Here is a 22,443-nt window from a genome sequence, read left to right as displayed (position 1 = left end):
GCCATATGTAAGTTTTAACATAATTCTCTGACAAAATGAAATTCTAGGGCATGGGAGATACTCAAGAGAAAAGGTGGATTTGAAATGCCTGCTGCTTCCCCAAGTTTCTGACAGGTCACTTCTCAGTTGTCTATTTGGTACAGAGAAACGAAATAGGTATAGAGGCTCTTTTTGTTTTTTCTCAAAAAAAGTGATACCCACTGGGGGAGACTCCAGCCGAGTGTTCTGAAAGCCAGAGTCCTCAGCCGAGAGAACTCCACAGTCTTCAGGCCGTTCCCAGCTGGAATTCTCTGTGAAACAGCAGCAACAGCTAGCAGCTTTTTGGTGTCTGGGGTAGTTTCTGACCCATCACAGTTCCCCTCATTGCTATGACAACAGGGAGAATAACTATTCAGGTTCTGTTTGATTCTAGATCCAGAAAAAGGTTTAGGCTGTTTGTTCAAAGAGCAAAAGAATTGTCCACTTCTTTGTACATAGAAGAGGGAAAAAAATCCTTATGATTCAAGAGAAAAATGGGTGGGTCTGTCCTTTTTCCATTCCTTCACGTAAATTATAAGTCTTGGTTCTAGCCACCACACCTTTTAAGAAAAGGTCTGGGACTGATGTGAAACTCTGTACCACAGCGACACCCTACCCTGGCCGACAGTGGCAAAAGAACAAAAGGAAGGAAGTTTCCCTTTTAAATCCCCAGGAATTTTTTGATGAGATAATATTACAGAGTGAAATGTCTCATCCTCTTATTAGTTTAGTATTTGGCTCCTGTGTAACAGTAACCCACTTAGAAGCAGGCAGCTCTTTTGAAGTTATTTTAAACTCTCAGCCTAGTGTAGAGATTTGTAACCTTGGATAAAAGTACCACTACCCCTAGTTTCAGTTTTGCCCTTTCAGACATGTGGAAAGTGCACCAGTATATCTCAAGGATTTTGTACTGAAAGCTTCTTAAAGAGCTGGTCTTGGTTTCAAAGTTGGGCTTGATGTACCATACTCAAGGGAACATAGTTCTTTTTCTCCAGATATTTAACCTTGTCTGATATCGTCTTTTGGCTTCGAAGTTCCCCTAGCTTCTTTGTCCATTAACAAAACATGAAACCACATGAAACCATGATAGTCAGTCTCACTGGGCTCTGAGGAAGTTGAAGAAAGTTCATCTTCATATTTAAACATAAAACCAGTTGTTTGATACCTGGTACCAGAGATGGCCAGGTATATGCATTGCTTGTTGGTAGCATTTTGCCTTAGTAACTCTATTCAGAAATGCAAGTGGAATGTTGAGTTCCTCTTCTAGAGATTATATCTGTGTCTGGGAGAAAATTGGAGCTTCTCAGAACAATCACCCTGGTTATTGTGTCTGCCATCTCTGTAACCCCCAAATCTATATCACACTGATGTCACCTGGGAGCTATTTTTGGTTGCGAAGGGTGGTGAAAGCTGCTGGTTCTTTCTCTTACCGTGTCTCCCTGAGTCATCCCCAGCCCACGTCCTGGATGGCTCCCAGAACAGCCGTCTCAGACAAAATCTCCCTTCAGATGTCTGCTCCTCAGTGCAGGGAGCCTGTGGGGTCTCTCTTGGGCCTGATGAAATCCTTCTCTGCCTTTTCCAGTGAGGAGGACCCATAGAATCTGCTGGAACACTTGGAGAAAGGGACTTCTTATTTCCAGCAGTGCATAAAATTTTTGATTAAAATAATTCACGTGTCTGTTTATAAAAAGACAAAGCGTACATCATGGTTTATAATAAAAAAGAGCATCATCTTGTTTCACCTTCACCACCCCTGATTGCTATTCCCAGAGGCAACTATTTTCAATTCTTTAGTGGCTTCTTTTACTCTTCATCTCTGTGATTCTTTCTAAATTTCTGTAACTCTTATAGTCAATTGCAGAATAATTTATTGACCTCCTCCTGTAGAAAAAGATTTTGCTTTTCACTCGCCTCTTCTCATTCCTGCATTCTTCCAATGTAGTTATATCACGTAGGTCATACCCTGATTATGGGTTCCAATCCTAGTGTAACTTTTGTTGTTTTCTGGAGTTAATCATTGCTCCCCTCACCCTGGCCCTCCATTACTTTAGTTTGCTGTAACTATCACTTGTCATCCTCTTGTTCAGAACTATAAAACTCTCCTCAGTACCATCTAACCCACTGGGTAACGAGTCATGTTTTTGTTGTTGTTTGTTTGGCTGTCCTGTAGCCTCATCTTTCTGGCCCCATCTGGACCTGTCATTCAACAGGCTGGTTGCAAAGCCATCGTCCTGGGATTTCTCTTTATTTCTCTAATCTGTGGGAGTCCCTGTGCTTGGATCCCATGCCTGCCTTTTCCTTAGTTTTATTTCCTTGTTTTGTTGTTGCTGACAGCAACTCCTGAAGTTGGATGTGGATGGGAAAATTTGAGACTTGCTTTTTTTAGGGAGGACATCTTCTATTCTCCTTCCCCTTCTACTGTCCTTTCAAGGTGCTGTCATGGTGAAGGGCACCAGTGTTGTGGTCGCTGTGTATAGAAAGCAGTAACCACCCCAGCGTGCTTGGGCTGCTGTAGCCCCACAGCAAGGCCAAGGAGGAGCAGCCTTTACTCCTATACCATTGCCAGTAAATCTTTTTTGTCCTGGAAATGTCTTTGATGACTCAGTAATCAATAACTGTAAGAGCTAGGTCTTTCAAAGTTCATGCAGCAAGTTAATTAAATCCTGACCTATTTGCCCTGGTCCCTCACTTAGCAGAGCAGAGACCCAAGTGGCTCACCAAAAACAGCAAGAGACATGGCAGCAGGCCTGCCTCCAGGCCAGAGGTCATTTGTTCAGCCAGCAGTCATTTATTGAGCACCTGTTGGGTGCAAAGCTCTGTGTAGGGTGAAAGGGGACTTCTGAATAAGACTGTTTTTCTAGAAGTAGGTGCCCATCTTAGAGGGGAGGCTGTAGGAACCAGTAAGCACCATACAAAGCATTTGAGAATCAAGAAGTATTAGTTCATTCAAGAAAGCTCCATGGAAGGGGTAACATTTAAGTTGGTCTTGAAGGGCAAAGTATTCTAGGCAAAGGCATAAAATGCAAATGAACATGACAGGTCTAGAGAAGGTGAAGGAGAGAGCTTTCCCATTGATAGAATGTCTACTGGTGTTACTATGTTGATGTATTTTATCTCATTTAATCTTTAAGGATGTCTGTATTTGTCCATATCAGTTAAGACAGATGCTACAGTCTCCATTTTACAGATAAGAAAATCCATATGGAAAACAGATAGGGGCATAGAGTGTGGAAGTACAGGCATTGGAGACTCAGAAGGGTGGGTGGAGGAGAGGAAGGGGAATGGATTATGGGAAATTACTTAATGGGTACCATTTACATTATTCAGGTGATGGATACACTAAAAGCCCAGATTTCCCCATTACACAATATAGCCATGTAACAAAATCACACTTCAATTTATACAAATAATTTTTAAAATCAAGGTTATAGAAATCAACTCATCTGCCTAGGTGATGTGCCTCATAAAAGGCAGAAGTGAGATTTCAACACAAGATTGCATGATCTCAAATCTCATTCCTTCCTTCCCAAAATATCCCTTGGAACAAAATAAGGAGTGAGAGGGTAAGAGCCACAGTTTCATAATAATGTCAAACTCTTGATAAAGGAATGAGTAGGCATTTTCCTTCAGTTGACTTAAGCAAGATGTCAAGTATCCCAAAGTTATTGCACAAAGAGCAAAAGTAAAACAAAATCAAAGTTATAACCCAGGACATATTTTCTGTTATATTCTTGCACTTTCATTGTAGCTTATTAATTATTTGCATAAAGTTCTTCTGTGAATCTGCCCCAGAAGTTTTGCTTGTCTTCTCATTTCAAGCCATCCTTCCCCTTAGTATTCTCTGTTGGATGGAGTCTTGGTTCCAGTCTAGGGTTTCCATGTCTATTTGATTTTTTTCTTTATGTTTTCATTAGTAGTTCATTCTGATGTCCTTGAGCTCTTACACACAATTCAGCTGTTTTTAATCTTCTTAAAAAGAATAAGGCAAAAACATAAATGCCAAGCGTCTGACTAGGAAAGCCCTACCCATCCAAATATTTTAAGAAAATCAACTCAGGAATGCCTGTAACTTTTAAATGCTTATATGCTACATTAAGTTCAAAATTAACATGCTTGAACACCATACACTGAAGTATCATACGATGAATTTTGAATGATTAGGCATTCAGAACTACACAGGTCTTATATGTAGTCAGTGTCTATATGTTGCTGGCTAGTGTTAGCATGGGTGAATAACATGCCTGGTTTTTACCTGATGACTGCAGGGATGGTGTGGAAGCAGTGTCTAGCTGAAACTTTGGGAGAGTTTAGGAATTTCTTACAGAGAAGGTTCTTATTCTCTACAGATTATCGTTATCCAGATAAGGACCTTGGGATCTTTTAAAATTAGAGGCTAATACTTCTTTTTTATCTTTTTAAAAAAATTGAGACGCAGTCTTGCTATGTTGGCCAGGCTGGTCTCGAACTCCTGGGTTCAAACCATCCTCCCACCTCAGCCTCCCAGTAGCTGGGATTATAGGTGTGTGTCACTATGCCTGGCTTAGGGCCTAGTATTTCTTAGGAGAAAGTAGAAATAAAGGTTTCATTGGGACTATATCTTAAAAAATAAAAATGAAAGTAATGGTTTATATTTAAATTATAATTGCAGCCTTGTACTGATTTTTGAGAATAAACAAAGATTGAATCTCTTGTGGGCAGTGCAGGGATATTCTCAGCAAAATTGTATAAGACTGTGCATATGGCATCCTTCACTTAGGTTTGAGTTCAACCGGGTGCGATGGCTCATGCCTGTAATCCCAGCACTTTGGGAGTCTAAGGTGGGTGGATCACCTGAGGTCAGGAATTTGAGACCAGCCTGGCCAACATGGTGAAACCCCGACTCTACTAAAAATACAAAAATTAGCTGAGTGTGGTGGCAGGCGCCTCTAATCCCAGCTACTCAGGAGGCTGAGGCAAGAGAATTGCTTGAACCCGGGAGGCAGAGGTTGCAGTGAGCCGAGATCGCGCCACTATGCTCCAGCCTGGGCAATGGAGACTCCGTCTAAAAAAAAAAAATGTTGTTTTCCAACTGAGAGGACTCTCACTTTTTCCAAAGGTCTCTCTTAATCCTTTGATCATTCTCTGTGGAAGCTCCCATGCGTGTTGCTTCTTCTTTAATCCTTAACTAGATTGTTTGCCATTGGCTTTGAGTGGAATCCAGTTGTTGACTAATAGGACTTTCATGTACTCTGTTAAATTCTGCATTGGTTGCTGATTTGCAGTTCTAGTTTGCAACTTATTTACATAGTTTAGTCACTATATCATCTGATATTCCAACAATTAGCAGGAGTTCATTGTTGGATTAAATATGAGATTAAAATGTGTAAACCGGTCAGGTGCAGCAGCTCACACCTGTAATTCCAGCACTTTGGGAGGCTGAGGCGGAAGGATTGCTTGAGCCTAGGAGTTCAAGACCAGCCTGGGCAACATTGTGAGACCTGTCTCTACAAAAAAAAAAAAAAAAAAAAGTCAATAAATGAGGTGGCAGGATTGCTTGAGCCTAGGAGGTCGAGGTTGCAGTAAGCTGTGATCGCGCCACTGCACTCCCATCCGGGTGACAGAACGAGACCCTGCCTTAAAAAAAAAAAAAAAAGTGTTAACATTGTAGATGTCCAGTTAATAGGAAAGGCCTCTGTTTCACTTTTCCCATAAAATGCAAACAAAATGGTATGTTCATTTGCATTTTATGCCTTTGCCTAGAATACTCCATCCTTGGGACAGGTCAGTTCACTAAAGAATATTTTCACATAATGACTACTTCTGCTTCTCTATAAAAACGCCTCCTGAGCTCATAACTTGGAGCCCTTGGGAAAAGAGAACCTCAGGGTGGAAACGGCTGGAGGCCTAGGGTGGCCAATGCTGTCGTCAGGGGCCAGCTGACAGAGACCTGAATCGTATAATATGATATTCAATAGGTGGGTCAAAGGAGCCTGTTAGATTGAATTAACAGACCTGCACTGGAGATGTAAACTGGAATAAGGAGCTCAGGAGAGAAGGAACTTAGGGTGGAAGTGGGAAGGTGGAATGGATGGTGAGGTAAGTTTTTTATCCTCTGAGATGTGATCTTAGTGGCTTCTTTACCCTCCACAAGAGAGTAAAGCGTCCTTCCCACTGGCACTTTAGAAAAATTCCTTTTAGTTTTAAAGGCTTTCATTCCTGTTCAGAAGTCAGTGCCTTTGACGGGGTTGATGTGTTGAGCTGCTAACAGTCACCCACCCCAGTGTCGGGAAGATTTGATAGAGGAGTTTGGAGGAGAGTGGGAAGGAATGACTGCTTAGGAGGGGAGAGAGCCTGGCAATGAAGTGTGGCCCAGGGCACCAGCCTGACAGCCTCAGGGGACCCTGACAGCCCCGAGGGACCCCTGGGTGTGTTTGAGGCTTACATAGTTCAGATTTCTGCATGCCTGGACACGCTCTCCACATGCCTTTCCTGAGGCCGTGTGTTCTGCTCCTCCAAGAGAGTAAGCCTCTGGCCTGGTCAGGCCCACGTCCACCTCACTGGCTGCAGAGGGTCAGGCCTCAGCTTTGGCTTCAGCTGCCTCTTGGTTTCCATTCCTTGTCTTCTCCCTGTCCTCCACATCTGCCGCTCTCCCAAGCCTCATCTTTTCTCCAGCTGCCCTCGACTGTCCCTCCATTTCTTTCTACCATGGCCTTAAGTCTTTGCATCATGGATGTTCAGCATTTGCAGACATTTAGCTTTACCTCATGTCATATTCACTGTAGGTTTATTGCCATGCGTGTGTATGTGTTCTCCCTAACTTAGCATCTCTCAAAGTGTGTCCCATGAAATCGTGTGATCAGATTAAATGCAAAACAAGTTTATAAACAAAGGGTAGGAAATGATGGTTTTAGCAAAGGTTAAAAGCCTTTTTAAACCATTGGCCACTGCAGAGCTTTAATTCACACATGTAGATCCTGAGTCCCTGTGAAGAGCTTCTCAGTGTTATTTACTTGTGCAAGAACCTGTTTTTCATCTTGTGGTAGGTAGTATTCTGCAGGACCCAGTTTCCTGAAGGGCTGCTGGAATTCACTTAGGCTCCGGAAGGATAGAAACCACATTGTCCTTCAGTGTGGGATCCCCGTGTTAGCTGAGGGCAGCGCTAGGCAGGGCGTAAGTCATTCCTGAGTAAGCTCTTAGGACAGTTGCTTGTTTTTTTGTTTTTTTTTTTTAACCTTTTAATTGTGAAATTCATATAAAATTCACCATTTTAATCATTTTAAAGCATGAAATTAAGTGGCATTTAATATGTTCACAATGTTGTGCAATCTTCACCACCATCTAGTTCCAGAACGTTTTCATCACCCAAAAGGAAGCCCTGTACCCATTAAGCAGTCACTCCTTATTTGCCCCCTCCCTGCTGCCCTTGGCAACCACTAGTCTGCTTTCTGTCTCAATGGTTTTGCCTCTTCTGGACATGTAATGGAATCATACAATATGCGGTGTTTTGTGCCTGGCTTCTTTCTTTAGTAAAGTTTTGATATAGATGCAAAGTCTTAGACCCAGATGATACCTGTGCTCCTCCAAAACAACTCTTTATCATTGGCCAAACCCCATAAATGTATAAGTAACCAAAAGCAGCCATTCATCTGGAAACCTCCAAGTTGCGTGGCCAGGTTAAAAATACCTTGGAATACTGGTTGCCGTTAATACCATGATTTGACCTGGGACTTCAGGAAGCTGGCTGAGCTGTGCTGGAGTGAGCCGGGTCTTGAGCCCTTTCCTGGAGGTCAGAGGTGCCTGAGCTGTTGACATAATTGGCTCATCCCTCTTGCTCATGCTTTTTCTAGTTGGAGGTCTCAGCATTTCAGACTACTCATTGTTTAATAACTGTAGAACATTCTAGAGTGGGCTGAATCCCGCAGGGGCACCCTGGAGGAAAGGTTGCAGCACCCACGGCACCGGAGAACCTCCATTGGCCCTTCAGGCAAATTCCATGAGCCTGAAAGCTCGTGCAAAGTTAGATCCCAGGGCCCTCTGTCTCATATCTTGGAATTCCCAAGGGGTGGGGTATCTCTCACCCACTATAAAGACAGCTGCTGGCCGCCCAGTGCTCAGCAGTGGTGACCTCTCACCTGCCTTATGAGCTTGTGCAACCCCTTTCCTGTTGTTTCATTGAATTGTCAAGGATCTGTCATTTTTGGCCTGCACCCTTTGCCCTCCACTCGTTGCTGTCTCTGGAGTCCAAGAATACCACTGCTTGAAGAGGTTACCTGCCTGCCTAAAATAACTTCTGTCAGTGCACAATCTTCTGCCTAAGAACCTGTAATACTGTCTTGGTGTCCAGACTCCATCCTGGTTTTTGAGCCCTTCTCTTTCCTTCTCAGTGTAGACAGTGACCCTTCCTACTCATCAGACTGGATGCATCCTTTTCTCCCCTCTATATCATCTCTTAGCAACTCCTCCCCAGGCTTGGAACTGACCTCCCTCTCATTTTGCCCTGATCAGTCTAACTCTTCCTTCTAAGCTCACTCGAGGCTCAGCAGCTGCGCAAAGCCTCCCCAAACATTCTAGCAACTCTTGCTGCCTGCACCAAACTCATGTTACGCTTGAATACCACAGGATTTAGAGCTGGAAACTTTTTTTTCTGAGGATTTTATCTCTTGGTCTTCACCTGTCAGATGGTCAGCTCTCAGAGGAAGGGAAGATAAAGTAAGCAAGTGGAGTGGGAAGGCACTGGATTGTGAATCCAAGGGCCTGGTCACCTCGGTGTGCCACATACTGGCTGTGTCTTGGAAAAGCCACTTGTCTTGGATTTCTGTTCTCATCTGTAAAACAAGTAGGGGATAATGTGAGCGTATTAATTTCCTATTTGCTGCTGTAACAAGTTTCTACAAACTTAGTGGCTTAAAGCAACACAAATTCATTCTCTTACAGTTCTGGAGGTCAGAAGTCCCAAACAGGTCTTCAGGGCTACATTCTTTTTTTTTTTTTTGAGACGGAGTCTTGCTTTGTCGCCCAGGTTGGAGTGCAGTGGCGTGATCTCGGCTCACTGCAAGCTCCGCCTCCTAGGTTCACGCCATTCTCCTGCCTCAGCCTCCCGAGTAGCTGGGACTACAGGCGAACACCACCACGCCCGGCTAATTTTTTCTATTTTTAGTAGAGACGGGGTTTCACCGTGTTAGCTAGGATGGTCTCGATCTCCTGACCTCGTGATCCGCTTGCTTCGGCCTCCCAGAGTGCTGGGATTACAGGCGTGAGCCACCGCGCCCGGCCCCAGGGCTACATTCTTTCTGGAAGCTTGAGGGGAGAATCCATTTTTTCATCTTTGTCAGCTTCTAGAGGCCATCCTCATTTCTTGATTAATGGCCCCCTCCTCCACCTTCAAAGCACATCAGCCTCTGCTTCTGTCATCACATCTGTTCTCTTTCTCATGCTTCCCTGCTTCCCTTATAAGGACCTTTGTGATTGCACTGGACCAACCTGGATAATTCAGGAATCTGTCCATCTCAAACTCAATCACATCTGCAAAGTCTTTTGCTGTGTAAGGTAACTTATGCACAGGTTCTGGAGATTAGGACATAGATATCTTGGGGGCCATATTCTGTCTAGAGTGCATTCTTAGGTCTCTTGTGTTTCTAACTTGTCATGAATCTAAAGACGTATTTCTTCCACTGATTTAAGAGCTTAGCACACACAGTGCTAGGCTTATCAGCTTCTTGATAAGTTATGTTTATCCCTGAGGATTTCCTCTTCTCAGATTGTTATTAGGGATTCTAGGGCCTGGTACCACTCAATGATAGAACTGTGAGCACAAACCTTAGGGTTGTTCTGGTTTGATTGCACTTTTCACACACAGAAATTTGACACTGCTTATCTGCCCATCTTTGATTTTGTGCTTTGCAAATTTTGAAAAGACCTCAAAGAATTTTATCTGTTTCCCAGTAACCAGGGGTAGCCTTTAAACAGCCTGTTAATTACACTGGTGATTTCTGTGGTCTCTGCATAGAGTCCAGGATGTGTTTCCAGATCCTCTTGCGTAAGTTGAAGTAGACATGTTGTTGAAGTCTAGAAGCCAAACAATCTTGGATACTAACCTGGCTAGTCTCGTCTGTAATTGCTACTTAGTGTTAAATTTATGGTATTTCACAGCAATTTAGATTGGCGTTTATATGGGAATTGTGCTGTTTTCTTTCCCTAGATCCTATTGGGCGGTTTCCACCTTGGATCACCATCATTTACAAGGCAGTAAAAAAGCATGCATAACATACATTTATAATGGCTCTATTGTGTTCTCCCCAGTGCTCAGCTCATTGTGCTGAAATAAAATTTCCCTTGGGTTGAAAAACTGTCCCCACTCTTAAAATTTTAAGTTTTGACATTACTTTTGGCTATAGCATCTGAGAAATACACAGTATGAATCAAGCAAATGTGTAGCTTGCCTGCTGAAGTTTTCTTTCCATTTTATTTCCTAGATGCACCCACTGGGCCTATGTAATAACAATGACGAAGAGGACTTGTATGAATATGGCTGGGTAGGAGTGGTGAAGCTGGAACAGCCAGAATTGGACCCGAAACCATGCCTCACTGTCCTAGGCAAGGTAAGCACCAGGCCCTTGGAATCACTGTGTTTCTGGTTGGTGTTTTCCACTCTTTCATTTCAGCATTCCTCAAATAGTTGATTATGGAGAAGAGCCATGCTGGCACAGTGCTCCTTCCCGGCTGAAGTTGCATGAGGTGGGGACTGAGACATGCTTTGCCGTGGCCCACCAGTGTTTACAAGCCCATACTGCCATACTGAAAGAGACTGCCAGTCTCAGAGTGGGCTCTACCTTCTTGTCCATTGTGTGGCCTTGGGCAAGTTGCTTCCCCTCAAGGAGTCTTAGTCTCTTGTCTGTGAAATGGGCTAATAATAGAGATTCACTATACTTTATCTTACACCCTTGGGGCCAGATCTTTCAGAATTCTGAGATTTGGGGGGTTTAAAAAGGCATTAAGGGGTATAGATTTTATATTAAGTAACCTCCAAGAGACCTGGGGAAGCACTCAGTAACCAAAACATTCACATTTGTATAACAAACCATAGAGATCTTCACATTAAGTGGGATAACTAAAATCTAAATAGCCTTGTGTTAGTTCACGGCAGCTTTGCCTCCAGATGAGTTCAGGTCCATTAAGTTTTGCTGCCAAGTAAGTTATGGGAAAATGTTTTGGTTTTAGAGCTTTTTTTGGTTTCAGAATGGCAGACAGCAATTATGGTCCTGTATTAGAACTTACCTCATAGGTGGTTAGGAGGTGAGATGAGATGCAAACGCCTTACACAAGAGTAAGCCCTCAATAAACGTTTGCTGCCATTGGCTACCATCACTCCATTTAGAAGTACTAAAAAAGACTTTTTAGCCAAGAGGGTCAGCATTACTTTGACTGCAGTATAAGATAGAAATAAATTTACTTTGGAAAGCCACTCATCAACAGTCTTAAAATATGACAGGTAACAACCTGTTTTAAACTGGATTTTGTTTAAACTGCATCATTTTGTTAAAAGGAAAGGTTCAGAGAAGGTGATTTGAATTTTGGCTGGGAGAAAGGTGGTCTCTCCTAAGGATAGTGGTACTGACTGGATATCTTTTATATTCTCAAAAGCTGCCATTCTAGGTACCATGGGGAGAGAGCTGGGGCAAAAAACTGTCCTGGTTCCTAACCTCTTGAGGCTGTCTTGAGAAATCCAGGAGAGAGAAGGGGTGGTTTTGAAGCAGGGTGCTAGAGAGGGGAGACTTTCCAGACTTAAAGTAGCCCCTGCCAGTGTCTCCTGAAAGACCTTTGGCTCCAGGTACCCTCACAGGTCTAATCTTTTTGTGGTTTTTGCATCCCTCTTGTCTTCTGAGTAACTCCAAGTCACTTGTCAAGTTCTCCTGCCCTTTAGTTGGAAAAAATAACCCCACAGGAATTATTAGCTGTTTGCTTTACAGTTCACAAAGTTGAATTGAGGTGTTTTAGGTGGCTCAGGCCCTGATACTTCATCATTTAAATAATTGGCCAGAGCTGCTTAGTGGTGGTAGGAGAGCAGTGACCCCCTTGAGAATATTTTAGTGTTTTCCTAGGAGAAATGCCAGCTACATCTACAGGGTAGGAACAGTGCTTTCCTTGTAGGTATTACGCTCCTAATACAACATTTTCTCCTGTACTTTAACTGCTGCTATGCAGGAATCGGTTCCTTGGCTTCATTTGCTTTGCCCGGGTGGTGGGGCTCCATCTTTGTGTCTCTCGCATCTCTAAATGGGTTGGAACAGGGATCACAGGGTCACCCTATAGTTCTCCCATGGTTTAGTGGTGGGGAAACTTGCTGAAGTCACTCGGAGAACCCAACTATTTCCTCCTCTGCCTGGAACAACCATGCAGTGGTTTTACTTGGAGAGTTTTGTATGATTTGGCCTGCTGGCCCGTGTTGCCAGGGGGAATAAAAAACCCTAGGCATATATTGAATCATTAAGTGCTTCTTAAGTTTATTCAGTCACCAAATATTTATGGGATGCAGGGGCCCAGAAGCTGAGCGTGTGGTTCTACCTGCTTGCAAGCAGCAGCCCCCACGTTTCTCTGGAGAGGCTGGTGGTGGGCAGCATTTGCACATGGTTAGTCATTGCAGTTTGGCTTTGAGTTTACACCTGAATAAAATCATTAGCACAGAAGGTTGGGCCAAAGAAAGACAGTTTTGCATTTGTTTAAAGCCTGGGCCAGTGTAGGAGGTGCGATGAGTCAAGATGTCTCTCTCTTCCTCCCTCTCTTGCTCTCCTGCCGCCCCTCTCTCTTTCTCTCATCATCTTCTTAAAGTGTGGTTGTTCTTAGTCTCAATTTCATTAACTTTGACAACTGTGTTTTCTTGTTTTCTGAGCCCCCAGGGGCTGGTAGCAAAAAAATAGGTTAAAGGAAGGCAAAGTTATCCCCATGGGCAGCTTAGTCCCTGCAGAATTCATGATTTTCCATCCATTTCTTGGCTCTGAAGAAGCAGGCAGTGGACAGAGGCAGAAAAGGCATAGGAGGAAAACAGCCAAGCTAGCTAGGGGGTGGGAGCTCCTTCCTGTGGATGTTGAAACTTGTTGAAAACCCACGAAGGGAGGACTCTGTCCGCTGCAGGCGGGCCAGGCATTCGGAAAAGCCTGTGGGAGAAGAGGGGTGGCCTAGACACAGGCTAACCCCCTCCCCAGCACCCACCCTCTTCACCCACCCACCCACTTACAGACAATGCCACAGGGTGAAACCTTGAAATAAGAGAGGATGTCCTAAATTAAAACATGTAAATGCCTCTCCAAGAGTTCAAATAAAATTTCACTTTAAAAGTAAAAGACATAAACTTGTCACCTCAGTTTATTACTGAGTGCTTTTGAACTTCTCAGAAAAGAACTCTGTAAACTCATGAGAGAAATATGATTTATGATCCCCTCCTTCTCTTCTTTTCCATTCTGTGGGAGGAGGTACAGTCAGGATCAGCTAAGGAGGCAGAGTTGGGATGAGGGCAAGCCCCCACAGGGGAGCAGCAGGCCAGGGCGCCAGGCCAGGCCCTGCCTCAGACCAGGCATGGGCGCATCTCTCCAGCTTTCTGAGCCTCTCTCTTGTACTTAACGTGGAGAGGCTGTTCTGGGTTCCGTGTTCTTCTAATATTTTGAGCTTTTGTATCATATTTAAAATCTTTCTTTGATATTCTAGTTTGGAGAGATTCTAGTTACAGCATTGAAAGACAGATTCTGTTACCTGTGGCAGTTTAAGTCCTAAGAAGTTAAAATAGAATAAAATTGACATTTCTTAGAGTTTGCTATTAAGTAAGGGTCTTGGCCAGGCACGGTGGCTCACACTTGTAATCCCAGCACTTTGTGGCGGGCAGATCACTTGAGGCGAGGAGTTTGAAACCAGCCTGGCCAATATGGCGAAATCCCACCTCTACTAAAAATACAAAATTACCTAGGAGTGGTGGCATGCACCTGTAGTTCCATCTGCTTGGGAGTCTGAGGCAGGAGAATCGCTGGAGGTGGAGTTTGGAGTGTGCTCTGATCGCACCATTGTACTCTAGGCTGGGCGACAGAGGAAGACCGTGTCTCCAGTCAATCAATCAGTCAATCAATCAATCAATCAATGTAAGGGTCTTAAACCATCCCCAAAGCAAAGGAGTCTATGTTTATGTCCCGGGCATCTTTTTTTTTTTTTTTGAGACGGAGTCTCGCTCTGTCACCCAGGCTGGAGTGCAGTGGCGCAATCTCGGCTCACTGCAAGCTCCGCCTCCCAGGTTCACGCCATTCTCCTGCCTCAGCCTCTCCAAGTAGCTGGGACTACAGGCGCCCGCCACCACACCTGGCTAATTTTTTTGTATTTTTAGTAGAGACGGGGTTTCACCGTGGTCTCGATCTCCTGACCTCGTGATCTGCCCGCCTCGGCCTCCCAAAGTGCTGGGATTACAAGCGTGAGCCACCGCGCCCGGCCTGTCCCGGGCATCTTAACCCTCCAATTCAATCAGTGTTTATTAAGCATCTTATAGAGCTAAGAATTTTGAAGGTTAACTTTAATAGCTTTACCTGTGGAGAGTCTCATGGCAGGGAACGTGAGAGGTGCTGGCGTTTCTAACAAAGCCGGGTTGGCCCTGATTCTGTAACTCAAGGCAGAATAAATGCCCCACAACTACCACACCATGTTAGAGAAGATTCTTAGGGAGAGGTTTGGAAAACAGCATGGGCCAGGCGTGGTGGCTCACGCTTGTAATCCTAGTACTGTGGGAGGCTGAGGTGCACCGATTGCATGAGCTCTCAGGGATTTGAGACCAGCCTGGGCAACATGGCAGAACACTATCTCTACAAAAAACACAAAAATTAGCCAGTCGTGGTGGCGCATGCCTGTGGTTTCAGCTACTTGGGAGGCCGAGGTGGGAGGATTGCTTGAGCCCAGGAGGTCAAGACTGCAGTGAGCTGAGATTGTGCCACTGCCCTCCAGCCTGGCCAACAGAGAGACCCTCTCTCAAAAAAAAAAAAAAAAAGAACAGCATAGTCAACAGGCATGGCCTTAGCTCTCTCCAAGGCTTAATAGTACAATGTGGGGAAATTAAGAAAAGACAAGAAAGTTTCATGTCACAGAGACCCAGCCTTGGCTGACTGACCTTGGAAAGGGTACTTCATTCAGTTCTCAGTACATTCTCCTCTGTGCAGCAGGGCTAATGCTGCCTTTGTCATTGTAGTGGGGGCTTTGCGAGATATTTGTGGAGCACTTAGCTCAGAGCCTGGCTTATGGGAAATGTTGGATGACCATGTAGAAGTCAGCCGTCATGTGTTGGGTGCTTGCTGAGTGCTGAGAGCTTTACCTATAGTGTCTCGTTTAATTAAGGCTAAGTTGAGATCCTATCCAGATTCCCATTTTACCATAAGCATATCGAGTCCTAGAGAGCTCTCTACATAACCTGAGATTGAACAGCTCACAAGAGCCAAGATCTGAAATAAGACCCTTCTGCTTCATCAATGTTGGTTTCTTCTCTTTGCCTCCTTTTGTCTTTGCCAGTTTTTCTAGATACAAATCAGATGCTCACGTGGGCACGGTGGCTCACACCTATAATCTCAACACTTTGAGAGGCTGAGTCAGGAGAGCTGCTTGAGGCCAGAAGTTCAAGACCAGTTTGGGCAACATAGTGAGATCTCCTGTCCACAAAAGAATAAAAAAATAATAAGCTGGGCATGGTGGCATGGGCCTGTAGTACTAGCTACTCGGGAGGCTGAGGCAAGAGGATCGCTTGAGCCCAGGAGTTCGAGCCTGCAGTGAGCTATGATCATGCCACTGCACTCTAGCCTGGGATATAGAGTGAGACCCTGTCTCTCTCCCCTTCCTCCCCACGCCCCGCAAAAAAAGAAAAAGAAATCATGCCTTTTAGTAGTCAAAGGCTTGGTTAAAACTGTTAGTTCCACATAATAGAAACTCAGCCTGAGCTCTGTTGAGCAGAAAGAGGAATTTGCTCTGAGGATTCTGGGCTATGTCACAGAACCCATGACGGGGTGCTGATGCCCTTCCACAGCACCTGACTCCAGGTCTTGGATGCCAGCGGCCCCCTCCTCGAGTCTTCTCCATCCATGCATCTGTTTTATTCTCTCACTCCCCATTTGGTAGGAGACACAGTCCCCCAGTCTCCCTAGACATGAACTCTCTGGGTTTTGAGTCTGAAAAATTCCAGAAAAGGGATTCATTGGCCCATCTTGGATCAGGGGCTCACACTTAGGCTAGTCAGCTATGCCCCGGGGGCTGTCCTGCCATAGGTGGGGAGCAAGGGGAAGATGTGTTCTCCAGAAGAGAGCTGGTGGGGGGCAGTGCTGGGCTGCCATCCTCATAGCAGGCCCCTGCAGGCACTAAGTCATGTATGTGATCACTGGGCTGCCATCCTCATAGCAGGCCCCTGCAGGCACTAAGTCATGTATGTGATCACGAGCTTGTGGGTGATGTCCTCAGTCTATCCTGAGTCATTCAGAGAAGGTTCAGTTGGAAGGAACTCATGGTCTATATGTACTACATAGAATCAAATCCTCTTCTTCCCCTGAACACAAAGAGTGAAAAGTGAGTCCACATGGACTGGAGGAGTTGGGCAGGTTTTACAGAGTGGGGGTTGTGTAAGACAGAGGTACGAGAAGACAGGATGAGGTAGGAAAAGAATCTCCAGAACAGGGCAGAAGAAAAGGGAGCAAGATATTCTTCAAGGAGCATTGAAAGCTGCTGCAGAAAGAAGAAGCTCTCAAGTTAAAGAATTTGAGGCCGGGCGCGGTGGCTCACGCTTGTAATCCCAGCACTTTGGGAGGCCGAGGCGGTCGGATCACGAGGTCAGGAGATCGAGACCACTGTGAAACCCCGTCTCTACTAAAAATACAAAAAAATTAGCCGGGCATGGTGGCGGGCGCCTGTAGTCCCAGCTACTTGGAGAGGCTGAGGCAGGAGAATGGCGTGAACCCGGGAGGCGGAGCTTGCAGTGAGCCGAGATCACGCCACTGCACTCCAGCCTGGGCAACAGAGCGAGACTCCGTCTCAAAAAAAAAAAAAAAAGAATTTGGTCTTCATTCTCTAAAGAGCTGGAAGCCACTGAAGGCTTCTGACAAAAGAACAGGTGTTGTAGGATCTGTATTCTGGGAATGTTCGCTTGGCAGTGGCATCCATTCTTGTTGGACAGAGATCAAGTTACCCTGCCACTAGATGTTTTGAGGAACCCAGTGGACCTAGACATTGTTAAAAAAACAATGGTATTACTTAAATCATTTCATAATATATGGAAGTTGAGAGCAGTGGGTATAAAAAAAAATAAGCAATTTTTTCCTTAAGTGATAGGGCATAGTTGCTCCAGGAAAGAAGTGGGTGACTGATGTTACTGAATCCTGGGGAAAAGCAAACCCTGCATCCCATAGAATGTTATTCCCAAGGAGTGTTCTGGATAATCTAGGTACAATGAGGACAGAGACCAAACCCTTCTTTGTGTATCAGGATGCCCTGAGGAAATTTTCTACTTACTTTCGAAGAACAACTCCCAAAATAGAGAATTTGGGGGAACAGAAGACAGACTTTTATTTGTTATCCTCTCTTCATGACAAAGTGGATGGAGGACAGGAAAATCAAACTAATTGAAATCCAAGGCCGGGCGGGGTGGCTCATGCCTGTAATCCCAGCACTTTGGGAGGCCGAGGCGGGTGGATCACGAGGTCAGGAGATCCAGACCATTCTGGCTAACATGGTGAAACCCCATCTCTACTAAAAATACACAAAAATTAGCCGGGTATGGTGGCAGGCGCCTGTAATCCCAGCTACTCAGGAGGCTGAGGCAGGAGAATGGCGTGAACCCAGGAGCTTGCAGTGGGCCAAGATCACACCACTGCACTCCAATCTGGGCGACAGAGCGAGAATCCATCTCAAAAAAAAAAAAAAAGAAGAAATCCAAAGATGTTTGAAGTTCTTCACTAAATATTAGCCAGAACCTGATATGTACCACAGTGATGGAGTGTGGTTGGTACTTAAAGGAAAAAGAACTCAGGAAGAATCCAGGAAGGGGGGCAGTCACCTTATGATGATGAATGGGTTTTGCCAAACCTCTCAGAATTCAGGCTTTTGTTTTCTGACCATTGTCTCACTGAGTTCTCTGATGAAAGTCAAAGCTCATAAAATTACAGTGCAGGTGTTAATCTAGCACAGCAGTTCTCAAAATGTGGCTGGGGGCTGGTAGGGATTACTCTGTCACCCAGGCTAGAGTGCAGCGACACTTTCTTGGCTCGCTGCAACCTCTGTGCCCCAGGCTCAGGTGATCTTCCCACCTCAGCCACCCGAGTAGCTGTGACTATAGGCACATGCCACGATACCCAGCTGATTTTTCTATTTTTAATGGAGATGTGGTTTCGCCGTGTTGCCCAGGCTGGGCTTGAACTCCAGGGCTCAAGCAATCCACACTCCTTAGCCTCCCAAAGTGCTGGGATTACAGGCATGAGCCACTGCACCTGGCCAAAACTGTTTTCATGTAATATTATTTTGAAATTATTTTTATTTTTTTGAGACAGGGTCTTACTATGTTGCCCAGGCTGGTCTCAAACTCCTGGCTTCAAGCCATCCTCCTTCCTTAGCCTCCCAAAGTGCTGGGATTACAGGCATCAGCCACTGTTTCCAGCCTGTTTTCATGGTAATGTTGAAGTGACATTTGCCCTTTTCACTCTTACTCTCTCACAAATGTATGGTGAGGTTTTCCAGGGACGTCATTGTGTGTAGTGACTTCATCACTCTGACAACTAATGGAATGTGTGCTTGCATATTCTGTGTTTTAAAGATTTCTCAGATTATAATTCCTAATTTGGTAAATATCAATAGATATAACCAAATCAGAAGTTCTTGGGGTTCTTAATCATTTTTGAGAATGTGAAAGGAGGCCTGTAATCTGAGTTCATTGAGCTGGCATTATGGCCCCACTGTAAAGATCATCTCAGAGAGCTTAGCTGGGTTAGAGAAACCCTTTTATAAAATTAGTGGAAATGAACGGAAACCAGAGGACAATACAGGGAGTAAAGGTGAACTATTCTGTTCTGCAGTACTGGGGCCAAAAGAGTGTTGGTTCTGAAGTGTTAGTAATTTGAGTAAAACCAATGGGTTGCAGTTTTCCTCATTTAATAAACAACCAGACAGTGAATTTGAAGAACTTCAGCGAAGAAGATCTGAATATCTTTGCTGCGTGCATTGGGATATAACCTTCAACCTTGACGTAGAACAGGGCTTACCTGGATGGGTCTTTATTTGAGACAGGAACTTGGGTAAAAGCTACAGAATTTTACAAGCCATGTAGATATTGTGGGGATGAGGGGCCTTATCCTTCCGCATGCCATTCTCATTTGGGTTTTTGATCACAGATATGTATTTCCTGGGATACCTGAGTGCCCTGGGCTTTAACCCAAGTCCGGCTTAGCACTCCTGAGTGGTGAGATTCGCAACTTAAGAGGGACAGTTGGGCCGGAATCCTTGGGTCTGATTTGCTGTGGGAAGGGGAAGAGGCTGACTGTCCCATGGACCTGGTCACAGCTGTTCCACATCATAGGTCTTGGCCTCACCAGGCCTTCTCTGGTCAGTGAAACAAGTAGGTATTTGTCACGTACCTGAGCACGGGGCATACTGACTATTGTTTATTGCCATGGCATCGCTGGAAGTACACTGCAACTATTTGGGACTGACCGGTATCGTACCTTCCCTGGTCCTCTTATCACATTGTTTCCAAACTGGGGCAATTTTCACCCCAGGGGATACTTGGCAATGTCTGGAAACATTTTTGTATTTCAAAATGTCAGGGTTGGGGGGTGGGAGTGAGGGTGCTTACTGGTATCTAGTGGAGTTCCCCTTCCTCCTTCATTCCTTTCTCTGCCCCATTGCCTGCCATGAACAACAGATTCCTGGTAGCCTTTGTGCTATGGTTCTGTTGGGAATTGGTGCTCTGGCACATTCCTCTCTCCATCTGAGGAGTGTGAAGAGCCTAGATCTTAAAGCTGAACAGCCGAGGTGCAAGTGATCGTTCTGTTCAGTAACAGCTGCGTTACTTTGGGTTGTTTAACCTCTCTGCCTCCGTTTCTCCATACCGCCTCTGTAAAGTGAATTCTGATAATTAAAAAAAGAATAAAGTGGCTGGGTATAGTGGCTCACACCTATAATCCCAGCACTTTGGGAGGCGAGAGGATAACTTGAAGTCAGGAGTTCCAGACCAGCCTGGGCAACAAGTGAGAACTCATTTCAACAAAAAAAAAAAAAACAAAAAAATTAGCCGGGCATGGTGGCACACACTGTAGTCTCAGCTACTCAGAAGGTTAACATGGGAGGATTATTTGAGCCCAGGAGTGAGCTATAATCACACAACTGAGAGTGAGACCCTGGCTCTTAAAAAAAAAAAAAAAAAAAAAAAAAGGATGGCCCAGGCACAGTGGCTCACGCCTGTAATCCTAGCACTTTGGGAGGCTGAGGCTAGCGGATCACCTGAGGTCAGGAGTCCGAGACCAGCCTGGCCAACATGGTGAAACCTCGTCTCTACTAAAAATACATAAATTAGCCGGGCATGGTTGCGGGCGCCTGTAATCCCAGCTACTCAAGAGGCTGAGGCAGGAGAATCGCTGGAATCAGAGAGGCAAAAGTTGCAGTGAGCCAAGATCACACCACTGCATTCCAGCCTGGGCGACAGAGCGAGACTCCATCTAAAAAAAAAAAGTATGTAAAGTTCTTGGAATATGTGAATACTCAACAAATATCACTATCAATTTCTAAACATACTGCTACCAAGCAGATGGAAGTCCCTTTTCTAAGGTGAGCAAGATGGGTTTCTTGTTGAGGAGGAAGTTTGGAAAGCTCTTCATATTTATTTTAAGGAGCACTTGGGTAGCTATCTCCTACATTTGATTAAAAACGGATGCAAGCAAGAAACTTAGTAAAGGAAATCAGATCGGAAAGAAAAGATTGGCATGATGTAAGTGGAAAAACTCAGGGAATACAAGTTTTCTTCTAAGGTCATATGTATGATTTGAAAGTCACAAAATTTTAATTTGATGCTTTTCATCTACACCTAAATCTTCCACGAACCTCTTGGTTAAAAGGCTATATTAAGCACAATACTTTTTAAAAACTAGATCAGAGACGTTTTTAGCTATAAAAGGCTAACTGAAACCATTATTTGAGATCCACTGGGAGGCTTAAGAGAGTTCTGAAGATAGCGTGAGTGAACAGAACAAATAATGTGTCTGTCAAGCCGAGGAGCACAGGCGGCTGGCCACCTCCCAGGACTGGGGGAAGCCTAGCTCTAGACGCTGCTCCCTGCCACTGTCCCCATCCATTGAACCAGGCGCTTGATGCAACAAGGGTCACAAATGAGGCTAAATCAAAGAACTAGAGATGGTATGACTGGCCAGCTGAAAAGCCCATCAAAAATAGCTACTGAAGCCGGGTGCGGTGGCTCATGCCTGTAATCCCAACACTTTGGGAGGCAGAGGTGGGTGGATCACTTGAGGTCAGGAGTTTGAAACCAGCCTGGCCAACATGGTGAAACTTCATCTCTAATAAAAATACAAAAAAAAAGAAAAAAAATTAGCCAGGCAGGGTGCCTGTAATCCCAGCTACTCAGAAGGCTGAGGCAGGAGAATTGCTTGAACCTGGGAGGTGGAGGTTGCAGTGAGCCGAGATGGTGCCACTGCACTTCAGCCTGGGCGACAGAACAAGACTCTGTCTCAAAAAAAAAAAAGCTACTGAAAAAAAATTAGCCGGGCATGGTTAGCTACTTGGGAGTCTGAGGTGGGAGGATCACTTGAGGCTGCAATGAGCTATGATTGTGCCGCTGTACTCTAGTCTGGGTGATAGAGCGAGACCCCTGACACTCAAAGAAAGCTACTGAACTTGTCTACTTTTGAGAGGCCATTTTGAAGGATAGAGGAAGTACCAGTATCAGGTCAGTTGGCCAGAATCTCTCATTCCTGGAGACAAACCCAAAAGTCCCATCTGCTTTTTGTTCTCAGATAGAGAGGCCTCATACACATCTGGCTATGCACGTACGTTATGCCAGCCACAACAGGGGGCAGTCACTCAAGTGTGTTTCAGGTTGCTGGGGCTAACATGACAGTGACTGCACGTGATTGGTTTTCTGTCTACCAAGCTCCCAGAAAACCTGGACATTTCTGGAGTTCCCCCTCCCTCTCAGTGTACTTGTATAGCACTTGTGCAGGACAGCACCACACCCCTAGCCTTGGTGACAAAAATTCTCACTGAGTGTAGAGATAGAAGGAAAGGGGATGGCAGAGAAAGCTTGTCTGTGAGCCTTGGTCACAAGACCTCAGACTGCAGAGAAGTGCAATTACTTTTCTTCTGTCCTTTGTGTTTCCAAAAGCACCATATTTTATTTGATAAAAGGTACAGGGGACCATTCTGCTTTCGTGATGTTGTTTTCCAAATCAA

At 44.9% G+C, this 22,443-nt stretch overlaps 1 protein-coding gene across 8 annotated transcripts in view; it reads left to right on the top strand.

Annotated features, from left to right (window-relative positions):
* The window catches only part of ZNRF3 (zinc and ring finger 3), a 263,602-nt gene that overhangs the window by 182,493 nt on the left and 58,666 nt on the right, over positions 1-22,443 (top strand). For all 8 annotated transcript variants that reach the window (XM_063623375.1, XM_063623374.1, XM_063623372.1 and 5 more), the window contains one exon: positions 10,470-10,595. In XM_063623375.1, the coding sequence (XP_063479445.1) occupies positions 10,470-10,595 (126 nt within the window). The remainder of the gene's footprint in view (positions 1-10,469; positions 10,596-22,443) is intronic.

This window comes from Symphalangus syndactylus, chromosome 18 (assembly GCF_028878055.3).
Source record: "Symphalangus syndactylus isolate Jambi chromosome 18, NHGRI_mSymSyn1-v2.1_pri, whole genome shotgun sequence".
NCBI lineage: Eukaryota > Metazoa > Chordata > Mammalia > Primates > Hylobatidae > Symphalangus > Symphalangus syndactylus.
The sequence above is the reverse complement of the archived record's forward strand: the minus strand, read 5'-3'. Positions and strand labels throughout refer to the sequence as shown.